Source organism: Balaenoptera musculus, chromosome 12 (assembly GCF_009873245.2).
Source record: "Balaenoptera musculus isolate JJ_BM4_2016_0621 chromosome 12, mBalMus1.pri.v3, whole genome shotgun sequence".
Lineage (NCBI taxonomy): Eukaryota > Metazoa > Chordata > Mammalia > Artiodactyla > Balaenopteridae > Balaenoptera > Balaenoptera musculus.
In genome coordinates, this window is record NC_045796.1 from 2,554,286 (window position 1) to 2,570,228 (window position 15,943).

Here is a 15,943-nt window from a genome sequence, read left to right on the forward strand (position 1 = left end):
TGATCTGTGCAGTGGTTTCAACATGTACACTCAATCCCTCTGCTACTCCACCTCCTGCATCTCTGCTGCCCCACACTTCCTTCCTTCTCAGAAGGGCCCTTGGCTCATTCCCTGTGAGTCCGGCAACCCTGGGCAGAACCCACCGGCCCACCTGTCTCCAGGGAACCAAAGTCCAAAGATCATCTCGAACATCACCTTTCTGGTGGTCCTGCGTGTGACATTCTCACAGGGCCCGTGAGCAGCACACGGTGGCCAGATGTGGTATGTCCCAAGTCCCCGTTACCGACTGTGCACAGAGCGTGTGCCCACCTGGCACAGCACCTGGCACCCAGCACCTTAAACGTTTGTAAACATCTGCTGGAATCCTGGTATACTTCCCCCACAACGGGATGTGCAGGGAGTCAAAGGGACAGATGACAAGTACCTGGCACACCGAGGAGACAAAACACTTGCTTCCTCTAACCTGGGCCTTGAAAGAGAAGAAAGGGTAAGAGTAACCCAGGTGTGTGCGATGGGGAAGAGGGGTCAGGGAAAGTGGCACCCCAGCCAAAGAGCCAACACACCTGGGGCTGCAGGAGCGCCTGCCATCAAGGCCCAACACCAGACGCAGGACGGTGGGTGCAGCACAGCATTCTGTATGCCAAAATTTAAACATAAGGTCAGATAAAAAATCACACACCACATGGACTGAGAGAGAAGGGGGAGAGAAATGCTAAATGCCTGAAGTAAAAAGGGTACTCATTCACCAAAAATTTCCATTTCAGAAGAGCTACCATTCAGTTTTACAAACTATAAATGATTTAAAAGAGAGATTAAGATCCATATCCAATAGTCTAGTGATTTATAAAACATGCCCAAATTGGCTTTTAGCAACTAGAAGTGTTTGAAAATTAAACATTTATGTTAAAATAATTTCATCATCAAATCGGAAGATTTCATAAATTGCCAAAACAACAAACTCAGGTGAAAATATCAGAAATGACCCCTGTATATAAGGCATGGCCCAGACACCTCTATCCTGCTGCTCCCCTGTCCCTATTCCTCTCCATCCACCCTGAGATGCAGGCCCGGGGATCCCCTGCCCTCTCTTCTTCCTGGTTCTGGGGAAGCAGGCCCGACTTTACCCAAAGTCACCATTCTGCAGAGGCAAAGCCCTGGTAAAGGCACAGCGTGCTCCCGAAGGTGGGGAGGGGTCCACAGGTCCCCTCCCACTGCCCGTAGCAGCACAGACTGCCCCGCGGAGACATGACGTAAGCCTGATGCCACGTGAGAGGCCAGGCCCATCTTACCTTGCTTTGCGATCCATTTCCTACAAGGCAGGAAGGTTCCTTTTTTTTTTTTTTTTTCCATCAGGGTAGAAATTCTATGCTCAAAATTCATTTTCCCTCCTAACTTTGTAGTTATTGCTCTATTACTTGGAGATTCCGGTCAGGCAATTTCATTCTCATTCCTTTAAAATGATCTTGGAAGAGTCTTTTTTTCACACTAATCAGGATCCACCCAGCTGTGGGCCTGGCTTTCGCTCATCCAGACACTCGGGCGTCTCTGAACCTACGCATGTTTCTGCCAATGTTTCCTGCCTCAGTTTTAACCCTGTCGATGGACACGTAGCTGCTGCGGTCCTTAGTCAATCCTCTGTCCACAGCTCCTGACCATTCTGTTTCCACCTTGGTCTTTTTGCTACACATGCAGGGAGTTCTTTACCTTTGAGGTTACTAATTTTTTTTTTTTTTTTTTTTTTTGCGTTATCCCATCATTCAATCCTTCCACCGAATGACTTGGCCCAACAATTTTTTAATCAAAATTCATTTTGGGCGCTTCCCTGGTGGCGCAGTGGTTAAGAATCCGCCTGCCAATGCAGGGGACACGGGTTCGAGCCCTGGTCCGGGAAGATCCCACATGCCGCAGAGCAACTAAGCCCGTGTGCCACAACTACTGAGCTGTAGAACCTGCGAGCCATGACTACTGAGTCTGCATGCTGCAACTACTGAAGCCCGCGCACCTAGAGCCCGTGCTCCGCAACAAGAGAAGCCACCGCAATGAGAAGCCCACGCACCGCAACAAAGAGTAGCCCCCACTCACCACAACTAGAGAAAGCCCGCACGCAGCAACAAAGACCCAACACAGCCGAAAATAAATAATTAATTTTAAAAAATCACTTTGATTGCACCTTTTTCATAGCAGCCTTTTTTAGGTACAAACGTTCTCAAATCTCAAGTAGTGCAATTAGGTTTTTACTTTAGAATTATTTTCTTCTCTGAATCGTTTCCCCCAAGATAAGCCATTCTGCTGGTTCATCTCAGCCTCTGTCACATGCTGTTCACTTTCCTCCTCCGTCCAGTGTGGATGACCCAGGAGAGTGGCTGCCCTCATTTCCTCTGCACTTGTTTCCACCAAATACGCCCCTTCGTACAATGGGGGCTGGCAGTGTAGACCGTGTCAGGAGGGTGGGGTGGGTTAGCGTGCAAGGGCAGAGACCAGGTGGGGTCCCAGGCAGCCCAAGGCCGAGTCCAGTGGGGTCTGCACCTGTGCCGTGGGGCGCGCTCTTCCCCAGGTGAGCGCTGCCCTCCGGCACGTCCGGCAGGGCCGTCAGCCCATGACCTGGAACCCTGCTGCTGCCCTGTGCCAGTGTCCACACTGAGCCGCAGACAGGAGGCCTGCCCACGCCCGTCAGGAACAATGCTCCGACCAGCCTGGGGGGTGGGCGGGCAGCCAGGCCCGCTGTCCCGAGCCACCCCTCAGACTTGAAGCTGGGGCCTCCCTGGGTTCAGGGTAAGGACGGCTGTCCCCCCGAAAGCGTGCCGTGTTGTCCTCGGGCAGCAGCTGCCCAGCCCCCTGGATCTGTGGCTGTGGTCGCCTTGGATCCTCACCGGGCACATGCTGGGGCTGACTTCTGCTCAGGGACACGCACCGGTTACAAAGTCCCTGCTCCAACGGAGCTTACGGATGATATCCCAGCGCATCTCAGACAGCAATGAGAGATGAATAAAACACACAGGGCAAACGCGACAGTGACGGGGTGGGAGGGAAAACGGGCATCCCCTCCCGGCTGGAGCTTCTCTGAGAACGAGACGGAAACAAGCCAGCCCGGCAGGATTCTGCGGGAAGGACGATCCAGACAAGGAGAGGCAGATCCACCCCGAGACAGGACCCGCCTTGGCAGCTCGCAGGTGCTGTGCGGCGCCAGGGCGGGGAGCAAGGAAAGGGGGGCCAGGGGCAGAGGCAGGCGGCGGCAATCGGGGCAGGACCAAGGTCAGCACAACTGGCGCCTGGTCACTGTCACTACGGAACACAAAGGGCGTGAGCTGCCGCTCACCGCAGTCATCATGAATAAAACGAGACTTTTCTTGACATCTGACAGACAAAGAAACATCTGAAAAACTCCACTGTACGATACAGGTTTTACCATAAAAATGTTATTTCCTGGGTTAATATTTCAGTATGTACTCAACACAAAGAAAACGCTAATCACACTCAAAACCTTCTATCTAATCAAGGGACACCTGTGGAAACAGAGCTTTTTCATAGCTGAATTTTAAGCTATTACAACTATCTGATCAGATGTATGTATTGCTGATGACAAAGGGAGTCTCATATTTGGCATTTTTCTCCCCATCCTCCCAGATACCATCAAAAGATCAGATTCTGTGGGTAACAGAAAAATGACAAATTTCAGATGTTGCTATTCAAAAGTTTTCTGCAAAATTAAAGCACCACACCCCGATGATCATTCCATTGAAATGATTTCAAATCATTGCACAGAAATCTAGCTCCTATCAAATAATATAAAAAATAAATCACACATTTGACACAGATTCCAGAGGGCCAGAACAGAACCACAATCTTTATAGAAAATGACTTTTCACAGAGATGACATCCAAGGAAATACATTTTACAGAGAGCACATTGGGGGGCTTTTAGCAACAGACTACATCTTGATGCAGCGCTATTTCCTCACATGAAACAAAAAGCCTGACCGAGACTGAGATCACGGCCCACAAACTGAGGGCAGCTTGGCAGAGCAGCTCCCAGGCTGCCCTGGCCCACATTCTGTCCTGCTTCCTCTTGGTGTTTACGGCTCAGCTTCACTTAAATTGTATCAAATCAGATTCTAATGTCACATAACCTTGATCCATACATTATCATTTCCCTTTACATTTCGGAGCCTAGTAAATATTTCTGTAATATTTAGACTAGTATGAAATGAAAAACTAACATTATACAAACCACAAAGTCTGGTCACTTCTTGAGATCAATGAATTAGGTCTAATTTGCTCCTTTTAGTAATAAAGGTGACTTAATAGAAAGCTTTAATTTAACTGAAATTAGAAAGTACAAAATTTAACACAATCACAGCTTTACTTACATCAATATGAACATGCACGCACCACTTCCAATTGTTCTTTTTAACACTTCAGGATCAGTGATGTCAGCAACCTACATAAATAGCAGCACAATGGATAGAATGTAAACGAGACTGCCTGGAATTCTATCACTGGCTCAGCTTCTAAGGGTTACGATGAAACCATGTACAGTGTATAAAGCTCGTCAACCTGGATATGGTCTTAGGCCATTACCACTGCTACAGTCCAATCTGGATTTTAATATAACCAACTTACAGATCTGAATAAAAGCACCGCTTAATGGTTTCAGATGCATTTTGGTATTTAATATGTTTCAAGGCATCTTTACAAATGATAAATTATAACTATGACAAGGAGAACCTGTGAATAAAGCTTCTTACATGGACATAGCGCAGCAACTGCAAGTGCTGTCAGAGACAATTCCATGAATCAAAAGTCATGACCACATCTGGATTTTAATCTTTAAAACAAGCAAAACTAAGTAGCACACACATGAGTATTTTAATATAACCTTAATGGTCTAACAAACCTTCCAAATGGAAGGAAATATGAAATAAAGTCAACCTATCAAATGTAACTTACAGTGATGGGCTTCAGGACTGCAGATTTTCCAGGCCATCTGCCAACTACCTGCAGAACCACCTGCTGCCGAACGCGCTGACTGCAGACGAACCACCTGCTGCCGAAGCGCCTGACCCCAGGCAGCTGCCCCACAGGCGCGCACGCGGAGCTTTGGGAACCTACGGCTTTCCTGGCACCTTCGTCATGCGCTTAACACTGGCATTTCACAGGCTCGCTCCTTGTAGTGAATTTGAGCGTAATCAACTTCCATAGAGAAACATGTAGCTAAACCAAATTAAGAATATTAAATCTTCCACACATGGTCTCAAATAGGAGCATTTTGTTTAGTATAATGAAAAGTTAATTTTTAAAAATATCTGTCATCTTTTTGAAACACAGGCACCAACAGGGAGCAGACGTTCCAGCAAAGGGTGAGATTGTCCAGGAAAAAAAAAGAGCTGATCAGAGCCCTTTGTCCTTTGCCGATTAGAATACTTCCTTCTTTCATCGCCTAGGCAACATCTTCCAGATAATCCGCAACATCACTGAGCTGGGACACAGTGAGGTCCTGTGTCAGGTCATCAAGCTTTGTCGTTCAAAAGAAAGAAAAGAATTAGTGTCAGGATGCAAGCAGAGTCTTAAATAACGTTTAACATCTACTGCTATAACTTAAATACTATCTTATACTCTACAAACTGCTGCATAGTTAGAAGTCCTTGTCCTTTCTTCTTCCTTTTTTGAAATTGGTGGTAACAAAAGCTGAGCTAACAGTTGAACTCTACATTAACAAGAAGACTGGGTGTTAAAATAATCCATCTGTAGTTCTTTTGGTAACTTAAAAGCAACATTTTCAGGCCTCTTTACGATGACATAAGGTACAAAGAGAAAGACAAATTATTACGAACTTACACAGTATCAGGAATTAGAGAAGGCACGTTATATATTATCACTTAACCTTCAGAACAAGCCTATGAGGGAGGCATTGACGCCTCCATCTCACGAATAAAGAAACTGAGGATCAAAGGTTGCAGCTCGCCTGAGAAAACACATACATAAAAGAATAGGAACGCGGGCCCAGATTCATTACAAAACGCTGCTTCTCTCAAAGGCCTTCTCCCTACATGATAGTCCTCGACAGTCACAAACACTTGGAGAGTCCTTCCTTATTCTGGAAAGCAAGGCTCACCTCCAGGCTGTAGCGACCCACAACCTCAAAGGCAGACTCACCCACAGTGTACCGGGGGCACTGATATCTGATCCTGAGATGCTACCTTACATCTCACATCTAACATACACCTAAGTATCTGCTCTCTGCCCAATAAAAGGTCAAATGTGATCTCCTAAATGCACTCCTAATTTTACACCGACTCCCCGTTTCTGCTGTCTTGTCCCCCTGCCCGCTCACACCTCACAAACACTCCACACCCCAGTCTCTGCTTCAGCTCCTGCATTCACAGGGCTCTTATATACACACCAACCTTCTTCGATACTGACGTCTCTGAAAAGGACCTCCTGCCTACAGTGTCTACGCCCTGAGGTGGTCGATTCTGACTCTCATCCTGACCCACCATGGCCCAGTTAACACCCACAGCAATTGAAGCCCCAGTAATAACACGCCAGCATTTCACAAGCACTCACTTAACAAAGCAGGCGACAACTGAAAACAATTTTACACATTCATTACAGACATTCTTTTCAGATTTGGACCAGGAAACTCCATCATAAAGTTTATGGAATTTTCAACTGCTTTTCTCCTAGTTAGTATAATTTTTTTTATTGGCGTATAATTGCTTCACAATGTTGTGTTAGTTTCTGCCGCACAGCAAAGTGAATCAGCCCTACACATACACACATCCCCTCCCCCTTAGACCTCCCTCCCCTCCCCCCATCCCACCCATCTAGGCCATCACAGAGCACCGAGCTGAGCTCCCTGTGCTATACAGCAGGTTCCCACTAGCTATCTATTTTACACATGGTAGTGTATTAATGTCAAACCTAATCTCCCAATTCATCCCACCCTCCCCGCTTCCCCTCCTGTGTCCACACATCCGTTCTCTAAGTCTGCCTTTCTATTCCTGCCCTGCAAAAAGCATAAAGTTTTGAAGCTTTACAGTAACTCAAGGCAACAAGCACAGATAGCACTCCCTGGGAGAAGCACAACAGCATACTTTATCACTGGTATTGACGTCATCTATTTCCACAGAGAGGTCTTCCTCGATCTCTTCACCAATACTTAGCTCACTTTTTTCTGAGCGATGGCTGGTACTAATTTCAGGGGAAAAAAAAGAAAAATAAGAACTTTGAATATAAACATTTAGAGAGAGTAACTAGCATTCTTCAGTCTTTCACGTAATTATTTTAATTCTTCAAATAAAATAGAATAAACTATTACACGTCATTAATTCCAGACATCTCATCTCACTTGAGCCTTAAAATAACTTAGCAAGGGCAGCAGGAATAGTCCAGTCCATTTACCAGATGAGAACACTAAGCTTCATAATAGTGACTATGGTCACAATGGCATGAAAGAAGCAAACCCAGATTTTTTAAATTTCATCTCTCAAAAAACTGTATAATATGTTAGAAAGTAAACACAAATTCTAAATTGGGGGAAAAAAATTATCAGTTACATTAAATTCTCAGACTCTGATTTAAAATTTCTAATCATATCTAAAACAAATATTACTTCCAAATTAATTATTAGCCAAGTCATAGGTTATATTTTCTTTACATATATAAAAAAATTACCTGAAACAAAATATTAAGAAATGTCATGTGAATCAGAAAAACAATTTGAGAGGGCAATTTGTTTAAGCCGAATGTAGACAATTCCCACCACTGAGATCAGAAAGGGGAGAGCGAAAGCACCGGCAATCCAGTGGCCTGACTGCTCCTACCGGCTTCTGAGTCAACCCTTCAATGTTATTTCCTTTTCTTGTTCTTATCAAGTTCCCTGCACATAATACAGATGTTCTTATTCTAATGTAAAATCAAAAACATGCTTCAAAGTCCAATGTATAATTCTGGATTAACTATCTTCCATTCACCTTCAATCAATATGAATGAGACAATCAAAGACTAAAATAAGCACCAATGTAATTTTGTCATACTTTCCTGTTCAGAAATTGTTTACAATTTATGTATTTCTTGTCCAACCATTTTTCTTACCTATTAAAATCATCAACATAGTCATCTTCTTCTCCAGTCCCTGATAAGTTTAAGAAAAGATATATATGTTATATTTATATAAACACACCTCACAATTTATCTACAATTAGACACATACATTTCCTTCAAAAACTACACTACTGAACTATATGGCATCATTAAAAAGAACAGTTGGGCTGCAGTTTGGATTTGGGGGAAACTAACCACTCCCCCACCTTCCTCCAGCTTCTGTAGCCAATTCAAGGACAAAATAGTCATTGAATAATGGGCTGGAACCTAACATTAGCCTCTGACTTTCTGGTTACACATACAAGCCTGTCCTGCAGGCCAAATCAGCCCACAACCTGTTTTTGTACAGCCTGCAAGTTAGGAATGACTTTTACATTTTTCAATGATTGTAAAAATACAAAGAATACTCAGAGACTACGTGTGGCCCACAAAGTCTAAAATACCCATTCTGTCCCTTTACAGAAAGAGTTTGCCAACTCGTGCTTTAAACATGTGAAGCGCCTGTCTGTGAACACGAGTGCCTTTCACTAATATTTCTGTCTCCCAAACTAAACTGTGCTCTAAAGCCTTATTCCAGAAACGTCAAGGTTCTGAGGGCGCTACGGTGCCCACAAGGGGCCCAGGGCACTCGGAGGCTTCTCCTGCTGCTGCAGGAGTACCGCTCTCGCTGCTGCTCCAGACCACAGAACGGGACGCAACACCCCAGAGTTCCTGTTACACATCCATCCCCATCAGACTGACTCCCTGGGGCCCGGACCACGTTCCGCCAGCCCCAGGGAAGCGCCTCTGCCTCGGCACGCACTGTGCTCTCGGTCCGAATGGCAGGCTCTCCCCTCTGTCTGCCCCAGCAGGTCTCGCAGAGCAGTCACTTCCTGGGAGAGGCTCCCCCATCGCCAAGGCTAGGCTAAGTCAAACTACTACCCGCTTCCGTAACGCCGCGGCCTGACTCTTCTAACACTCAAAGTACCCGTAAGGCACCTGTTTAACACCCATCTTCCTGCTAAGTTTAAACCCCACGAGGACAGAATCCGCTGTGGTTACTGCTCCCTCCACCCCTGGCCGACAGAGTAACCCTGGATACATAAAAACCGTACAACCATCTGTGCATGAGGTGCTCACGGTAGGTTGACTGACACTGCATTTAAGATTTTATTCTAAAAAATAATCGCCTTAAAGCAGTCGATACTGAAATTGGAAATCTACTTACCCAAACCAAGTGATCCAATTTTATCATTGACCAATTTAAGATCTTTCAAAATTGTGTTTCCCCTTTTACCTGTGAACAGGAAAAAATATTCACATTAAATTGACTTTTAGAATATAATAGTCTCTAAACCATGTCAACTTTTTTTTTGCAGTACAGGGTTTGTTGATACATCATAACCGAAAACTAAGAAGAAAACTACAAACTGTGATTAATTACACTGCATTATGCATTATTATGCATTACACAATATAATATGCTTACACTATGTATCCCATATCCCTTTCTTAACCACACTATTACATATCCTTTTCGTAGCCATACTACTCTTTATTGGAACCTGACCATCAAAATCATTTTCTACCCAACTATCAGATATCAGCCTTCTATAAGAAGCCCTACTGGGTATGAATTCACGGACTACAGTTAATTATTCTCATCAGTTTTATTTTTCCTTTGAACTTTTAAATTTTGCTTCAATTTAATCGCTATTTCATTTACCAAACTGATCTCCTCACTGGTTTTTATTTCTTCAGTCCCCAGTTCTCAATGCCCTCTCTAAATCATTATTTCCTAGTCAGTGTTAAGTGTGACATGATCATGACATTCTGGATTCCTTCACTGAAGGTGACAGTACCACGGGAAGGGAGAAAAAGAGGGAAACTGGGCCGAATTAACAGACTCACGGCTAGTTTACTTTGTGTGCCCTGGGAAATCCTACTACAGCGGTATCACATAACACAAAATGGTTAGTAAGTACTACAAGATTATGCAAAACCCCACAGCAATTTCCTAATAAAGATCTACTCAAGGAGGCACATTTATACTCTAAACACTCTGCCAATTAAATCCTATATTTACAGGGCTTCCCTGGTGGCGCAGTGGTTGAGAATCTGCCTGCTAATGCAGGAGACACGGGTTCGAGCCCTGGTCTGGGAAGATCCCACGTGCCGCAGAGCCACTAGGCCCATAAGCCACAACTACTGAGCCTGCGCGTCTGGAGCCTGTGCTCCGCAACAAGAGAGGCCACGACAGTGAAAGGCCCGCGCACTGCGATGAAGAGTGGCCCCCACTTGCCACAACTAGAGAAAGCCCTTGTACAGAAACGAAGACCCAACACAGTCATAAATAAATAAATTTAAAAATTAAAAAAAAATTTTAAAAAATTAAATTAAATTAAATTAAAAAAAATAAAGGCAGAAAAAAATTTAAAAAAAAAATCCTATATTTACTATGATATAGTATACAAAGCTCATCTGCATGATTACATGTTTAAGGCTTTGCTTTTTACATCCTTGGTCTTGTCACCATCTGTGTGCAGTAGCAGGGCCATTCCATGTCTAGCTAACAATCCCTACCTCTGCTGCATATAAAAAGATACATCTGATCCAAATCCCTAAAGGGACAATAGTATTTTAACATTCTTACGATGATTACTGTGCTATCTACAGAATCTATGAAACAAAGTTTTAAAAATTAATTGTAAGTAAATCCTACGTAAGTCAATTTAAATGTCCAAAAAAGAGAGATGGCTTAAAAATTATAATGTCTATTTATTATAGAAGACAGTTAAAAAGTCCATTTCCTAAAAATATTCCCATGGCATAGGAAAAGCAGAATACAAAACAATATAGAGAATATGACTACGCTCAAAAGAAATTTTAAAAATAAAATATTAACAGAAAATATCACTGAGTAGTAAAATTATGGGCTATTTTTATGATTTTACATATATTTTTCTGAAAAAATAAACAATGATCATACACTACTGAATTAATTAGAGAAAAAAATATCATCAGCATTCAAAGTCCACGTCTTCAGTCAGCAAACCTAGGGACTTCCAGACACTCACTTTCAGAGTCTTTCAATGAGGGAGCTCCAGTAAGGGAGCTGAGTCCACTTTTTAAGGGGGGGGCGTCCGAGAGCGATGCAAGGCTTCCTACTTGCTTACTAGGTTCACTTCTCCTAGCAAGAAACAAGCGTACAGTTAAATGGGATTCTTACATTCTGCCATTGAAACATAAGCAGCTTGAATATATCTTATAGGCAACACAGGAGCTGGGAAATAAAAAATATACATTTCACAGATTCAAAATCATGAAGTATACCTGGCAAGGCAAAACAAACTAAGAATCACTGCAAATTCATGCAGGAAGTTATCACCTCTCTCTAGAATTGTGTGTGATATCTCACAAATTAAACTGCTCCTCTTCATCAGCGTCACTATCTGGGATTTTATCAGAAGCCCCTTCCGTGGCCCCGAGATGCAGGCAAGGGACAGCGCAGGCGCTGGCGAGCCCAGCACAGGAGCCCAGACGTGGCCCCGCAGAGCGGGCCGCAAATGACGCCAGCAGCTGACCTCTGCACACGGTCCTGACCACCAGCCTGCAGCAGACGTGGCGCAGCGCCCGGCGGCCCGCAGGCTCGCCCTCCGGCCCGGCGCGCTCTCACCTCCTCCGGCCCGGCGCACTCTCACCTCCTCCGGCACCGGCACGGAGATGCAGCAATCTCCCGCTCTTATTTCGTTCATTTTTCCTCTTTACAAGCGGATTATTCTCATCAACACACGCCCGTGCTACTGTTCTTCGCAGTTTAACGTTTCTCAGCCCCACGCCCGCCCTCCAGCCACCGCGCGTCCCTCCGCGCCCTGCACGGGAAACTCCTCAGGAGATCACTCTGCCACGTACGGTCCTCTCGTCTCAGGCTTCCTCGAACCCACGCTCACCCTCTAACACCGCCCCATCCCCACCCGACGGCACCGCCCGCGAGGGGCATCGGAGCTCCGTGTGGCTAAGCGCAAAGGGGGACTTTCAGCAGAACTTAACTCAGCTGCTCACTCGGGCCTCCTCCGCCAAGGGCGCCTCTCTCTCCGGTTCTCTGGGTCCCCTTCCCGCTGCAGTGCCCCTTCCTTGGTGACCTCTTCCAGTCTCCCGCTGCGACCTCAGCTAAGACTGATGACTCCCTAATTGTCACCTCTAGCCCAGACCTCTCCCTGAACGCCTGCACCCACACCTGAAAACAGACTTTGCCTTTGCACTGACAACCTTCTGGAACTCACTGGTCGAGAGTGAGCTCTGGGCCGTCACGCAGCCCACCTGTGCAACCCAGCCTCGCTCCCCCTGCCCTTCATCTCGGTAAACGGCCTTTCCAACCTCCTAGTTGTTCAGCCCGGAAACCCCGGAGCTGCCCTTGATACTGCTTTTCCTCTCTCACACTTATCAGCAAATTCTTTTGGATCCAAACTCAAAACACATCCCAAACCGCCTATTTCTCACCACTTCCACCATCATCTCTCACCTGGATAACCCTAACAGCTCCCCTCCTGGAGACCCAGCAGCCAGGCGACCCTGTCACAGCGCAGGTCAGATCGGCCACTCTGCTGCTCACAGCCCCGGGGCTTCCGGGCCCCGCAGAGCGAAGCCCAGCCCTGCCACGGTCGCTCCCGGCCCCGGCCCCGGCCCGACTCCACCTCCGGCAAGCTCCTTCGCCACAGGTCCTCGGACCTGCCACACCACACACCTCGGCCCGGGCAGGGCTCCAGAGGCCCAGCTAAACGCCTGGCCTACTCCCCCCTCCGTAAGCTCGCCCCTGAGGTGAGGCCTTCTCCGCCAGCTACTGAGAGCCGGCTGCCCTCCACACCCGCACTCCCGCCCTCCGCCGTCCAGTTCTCTCAGTTCCTGCAACACGGGCTGCATCTACGCGACCCGGCACCTGGTGACTCTTAACTTATTGCTGCTGCCGTCCAGAGTACGAGCTCTCGGAAGCAGAGATCTTGCCTGTTTCAACACTGAAACGGTACCTGGCATACGGCAGACATTCAGTACAAACCTACCTGCTGAAATCATTAACATCTAGGTCCTTCAAAACTTGGAATTGTTTTACAACACAAAAGGCTTTAATGACACAAAATCAGACTTACGAATTCAATAATTACAGAATTATTGGTAGCTCATTATTTCTTAAACATAAAACATTTAGAAACTCTATTTTTAAGCCGCTAGTCTGATAATATAGAAGCACAGGTTACTCACCAACCATAGGTTTTTTCTGGTTTAGGAATGGGATCATCAAAGAAAGAATCTCCTTCCATATCATCTTCATCTGGACAAGGACCAGCTTCGTCTTTGACATCTAGACTTTTGTTGCTTAACAAGGATCCAATTTTTGTTTCATGGGCCAATAAGTGAAGACTACTTTTGCTCTTTGGTTCTGATGATGAGATACTGGTATCACTCTGACTAGCATCATTGCTGGCCTTCTAGAAAAAGAGAGAGAGGGAAAGAGAAAAGGTCTCCTTGGCGAAATAAAACTTTAATAAGACCTCTTAAATAATAAAAAAGTCACGTGAACACACGCAATTCTGTGTATGCACGCGCATACACACGTGGGGTCTTGCAACTGCGTGAGGTGCAGTGGGACCCCCCGGACCTACCAGCTCATCCCCAGGCTTCAGGGCATAACTAACTTTTGAAGGGGAAAAACGTCAAACATGTTTGTACCATTCCTTTCCTCCCTCCCTAAATGGAAATACCTTCACCTAGCCCATTTATAAACAAACTTCCCCATTTCCTCTTACATATATATCACTGCTTCATAAATTACCTTAATATGTTTTCAACTCGCAAATAAAAAGCATTACTAACAAAGGAGATAAGGAAGATTAGTTCATCATCATTAGTTCATCACATAAATGAACCAAGCATTACAACAAAGTGGTCATCAATAAAACTAGCAGTTTTCCATCCGGTGCCACATACAATGGACATCAAGGTGAAAGATGCCGCCTTTACCGTTCACATTTCTAAAGTAAAGTTTTGCTAGTTATATCACTGGTCTTAATTCAGACTTTCAGAGTAACTCCCTATTCCACACCTCCCTTAAACGTCCATGGATGCATGTATTGATGTATATGTTTCTATATACCTGAAACCAATGCACAAAATTCTCAAGCATTTTTACTCCCGTCCTACTGATCTGGTGATGTTAGCAGAAAATATACTGCACACTGTATTTTCTTGTTTTCAGGTAGCCCTAACCCTCACAACCTAATTTTATTCTATCCTTGGTCAGATTTCTTTTTGTCTTTAGACACTTCTATGTCAACAACTATAAAAATAATAACAACAAAACCAAAATATCATGATAGTAATAATAAAAGTAGCTAACATTTATGGAAAGTCTTCAAATGCTTCCCATGTGTTACCTCATTTTAATCCTCAAAATAACCTTATGGTGTGTGGGGCAGGTTCTGTTTTCTCTGCAGAAATGAAAAAGGAGATGTAGAGACACTGCAGTCATTTGCCAAGCCGGGGAGTAAAGGCGTCTGATATCGAAGTCTGATTCCAGAGGTTAGCTCTAAAGGCTTATGCTCTGCTATTAGGCTGAGTCACATGAAACTGTAGTTTTTATAGGTTAAAGACGACAGTTTCCCAAGATTCAGCCTTCACGCTACAGAGAGCAGGGCTGAGTAAGACGCCACAGTGCGTGAGGCAAGCACTCTCCTGAAACACGGAACGTGTAATGTAGTCCATACTCCACTACTAACTGTATAATTTTAAGGAATTTAATGTTCTCAGGCATGAATTTCCTCAAGAATTGAACTGTAGCAGTCTTTTCCAAGTCAAATTATTACTAGGAGGTAAGAAAAAAGGGATGGGCAGCTGGGGAAAAGTGGTAATAATGCGGGTTAGAAATTACTCAAGGAGACACTAAGGATGACTGCACTTTCAATCTGTGTATAGACAGAAGGTACTATGCAGTAAGATATACATTTATAGTTTTACACTAATTAGAGGCCATGATTAGTTGACAGCAGGTAAGATATATGCTATACAATTTTTAGGGCCTTGTATAGAGCTATACATTCCATATGTTATTAATATAGATACATCAATGGTTGTAAAAAGAGATGTCTGGAGAAATAAATACCAAGTTATCACCCTTTTAGACAACATAGGATATTTTCAAAGAAGCAGACACTTTTTCAAATTTCCCAATAACTTTCTTGAAGTTTTCCTATTATTATCAATTATAGAGAAGCACCATCCACCTATGTATTTCTTAAGTATATTCATGCCCATTATAACTTCTGACTTATAAACGTTTTAAAAACTGATTTATATCTTTTCAAAGGAATATGCATTCGGAAATAAATACCCTGCATTCTTGTGCTATTTAAACACATTTATGATTACAGATACTGAGACAGTGAAAGACTGTTTCCTTCAAAACATCCCTGAGAAAATTCAAAAGGATACCTGACATGAAACGGACAAATACAAATGTAAAGCACATTAGAGGAAACAATAATTATTCCAACAAAGTCTTTCTTCCCCATGAATTCACAGCAACATAATTTAAGTCCATATAATGAACTATCTGAACTTAATAACTAATATATATCCATGATTATTTTTGACAGGTTTTAGTCTTGCTATGAAACAAAAGGCTAGTTTTAGGAAGACAAGTTTCATGGAGTAGCACATTATGATGTTCAACACAATACATATTTTTTAAAATAATAATTTGTTTTAAAATTATAGTTCTATTTATCTATGGGGTAAAATTAAACTTTAAAAACACTCAATCTGCTTTGGAAGCGTTGTCAAAATCAATTTCTAAATCACATAGGAACGTG

The 15,943-nt window shown here is 44.1% G+C and overlaps 1 protein-coding gene across 5 annotated transcripts in view; it reads right to left on the reverse strand.

The window, feature by feature from the left end:
• Nucleotides 1-15,943, reverse strand: part of CEP43 (centrosomal protein 43) — a 71,436-nt gene that overhangs the window by 38,214 nt on the left and 17,279 nt on the right. For 2 of the 5 annotated variants that reach the window (XR_005022160.1, XR_005022161.1), the window contains exons 8-14: nt 13,338-13,564; nt 11,159-11,271; nt 9,310-9,378; nt 8,094-8,133; nt 7,094-7,190; nt 4,947-5,511; nt 4,367-4,437 (exon numbers count right to left, since the gene is read on the reverse strand). Coding sequence is in view for 2 of the 5 variants with exons in the window: in XM_036871384.1 (XP_036727279.1) it covers nt 5,437-5,511; nt 7,094-7,190; nt 8,094-8,133; nt 9,310-9,378; nt 11,159-11,271; nt 13,338-13,564 (621 nt within the window). In the remaining 3 variants the exon portion in view is untranslated. Of the gene's footprint in view, nt 1-3,815; nt 5,512-7,093; nt 7,191-8,093; nt 8,134-9,309; nt 9,379-11,158; nt 11,272-13,337; nt 13,565-15,943 lie in introns of those variants that run through there. The other 3 variants (XM_036871384.1, XM_036871383.1, XR_005022159.1) reach the window with 2 other exon arrangements.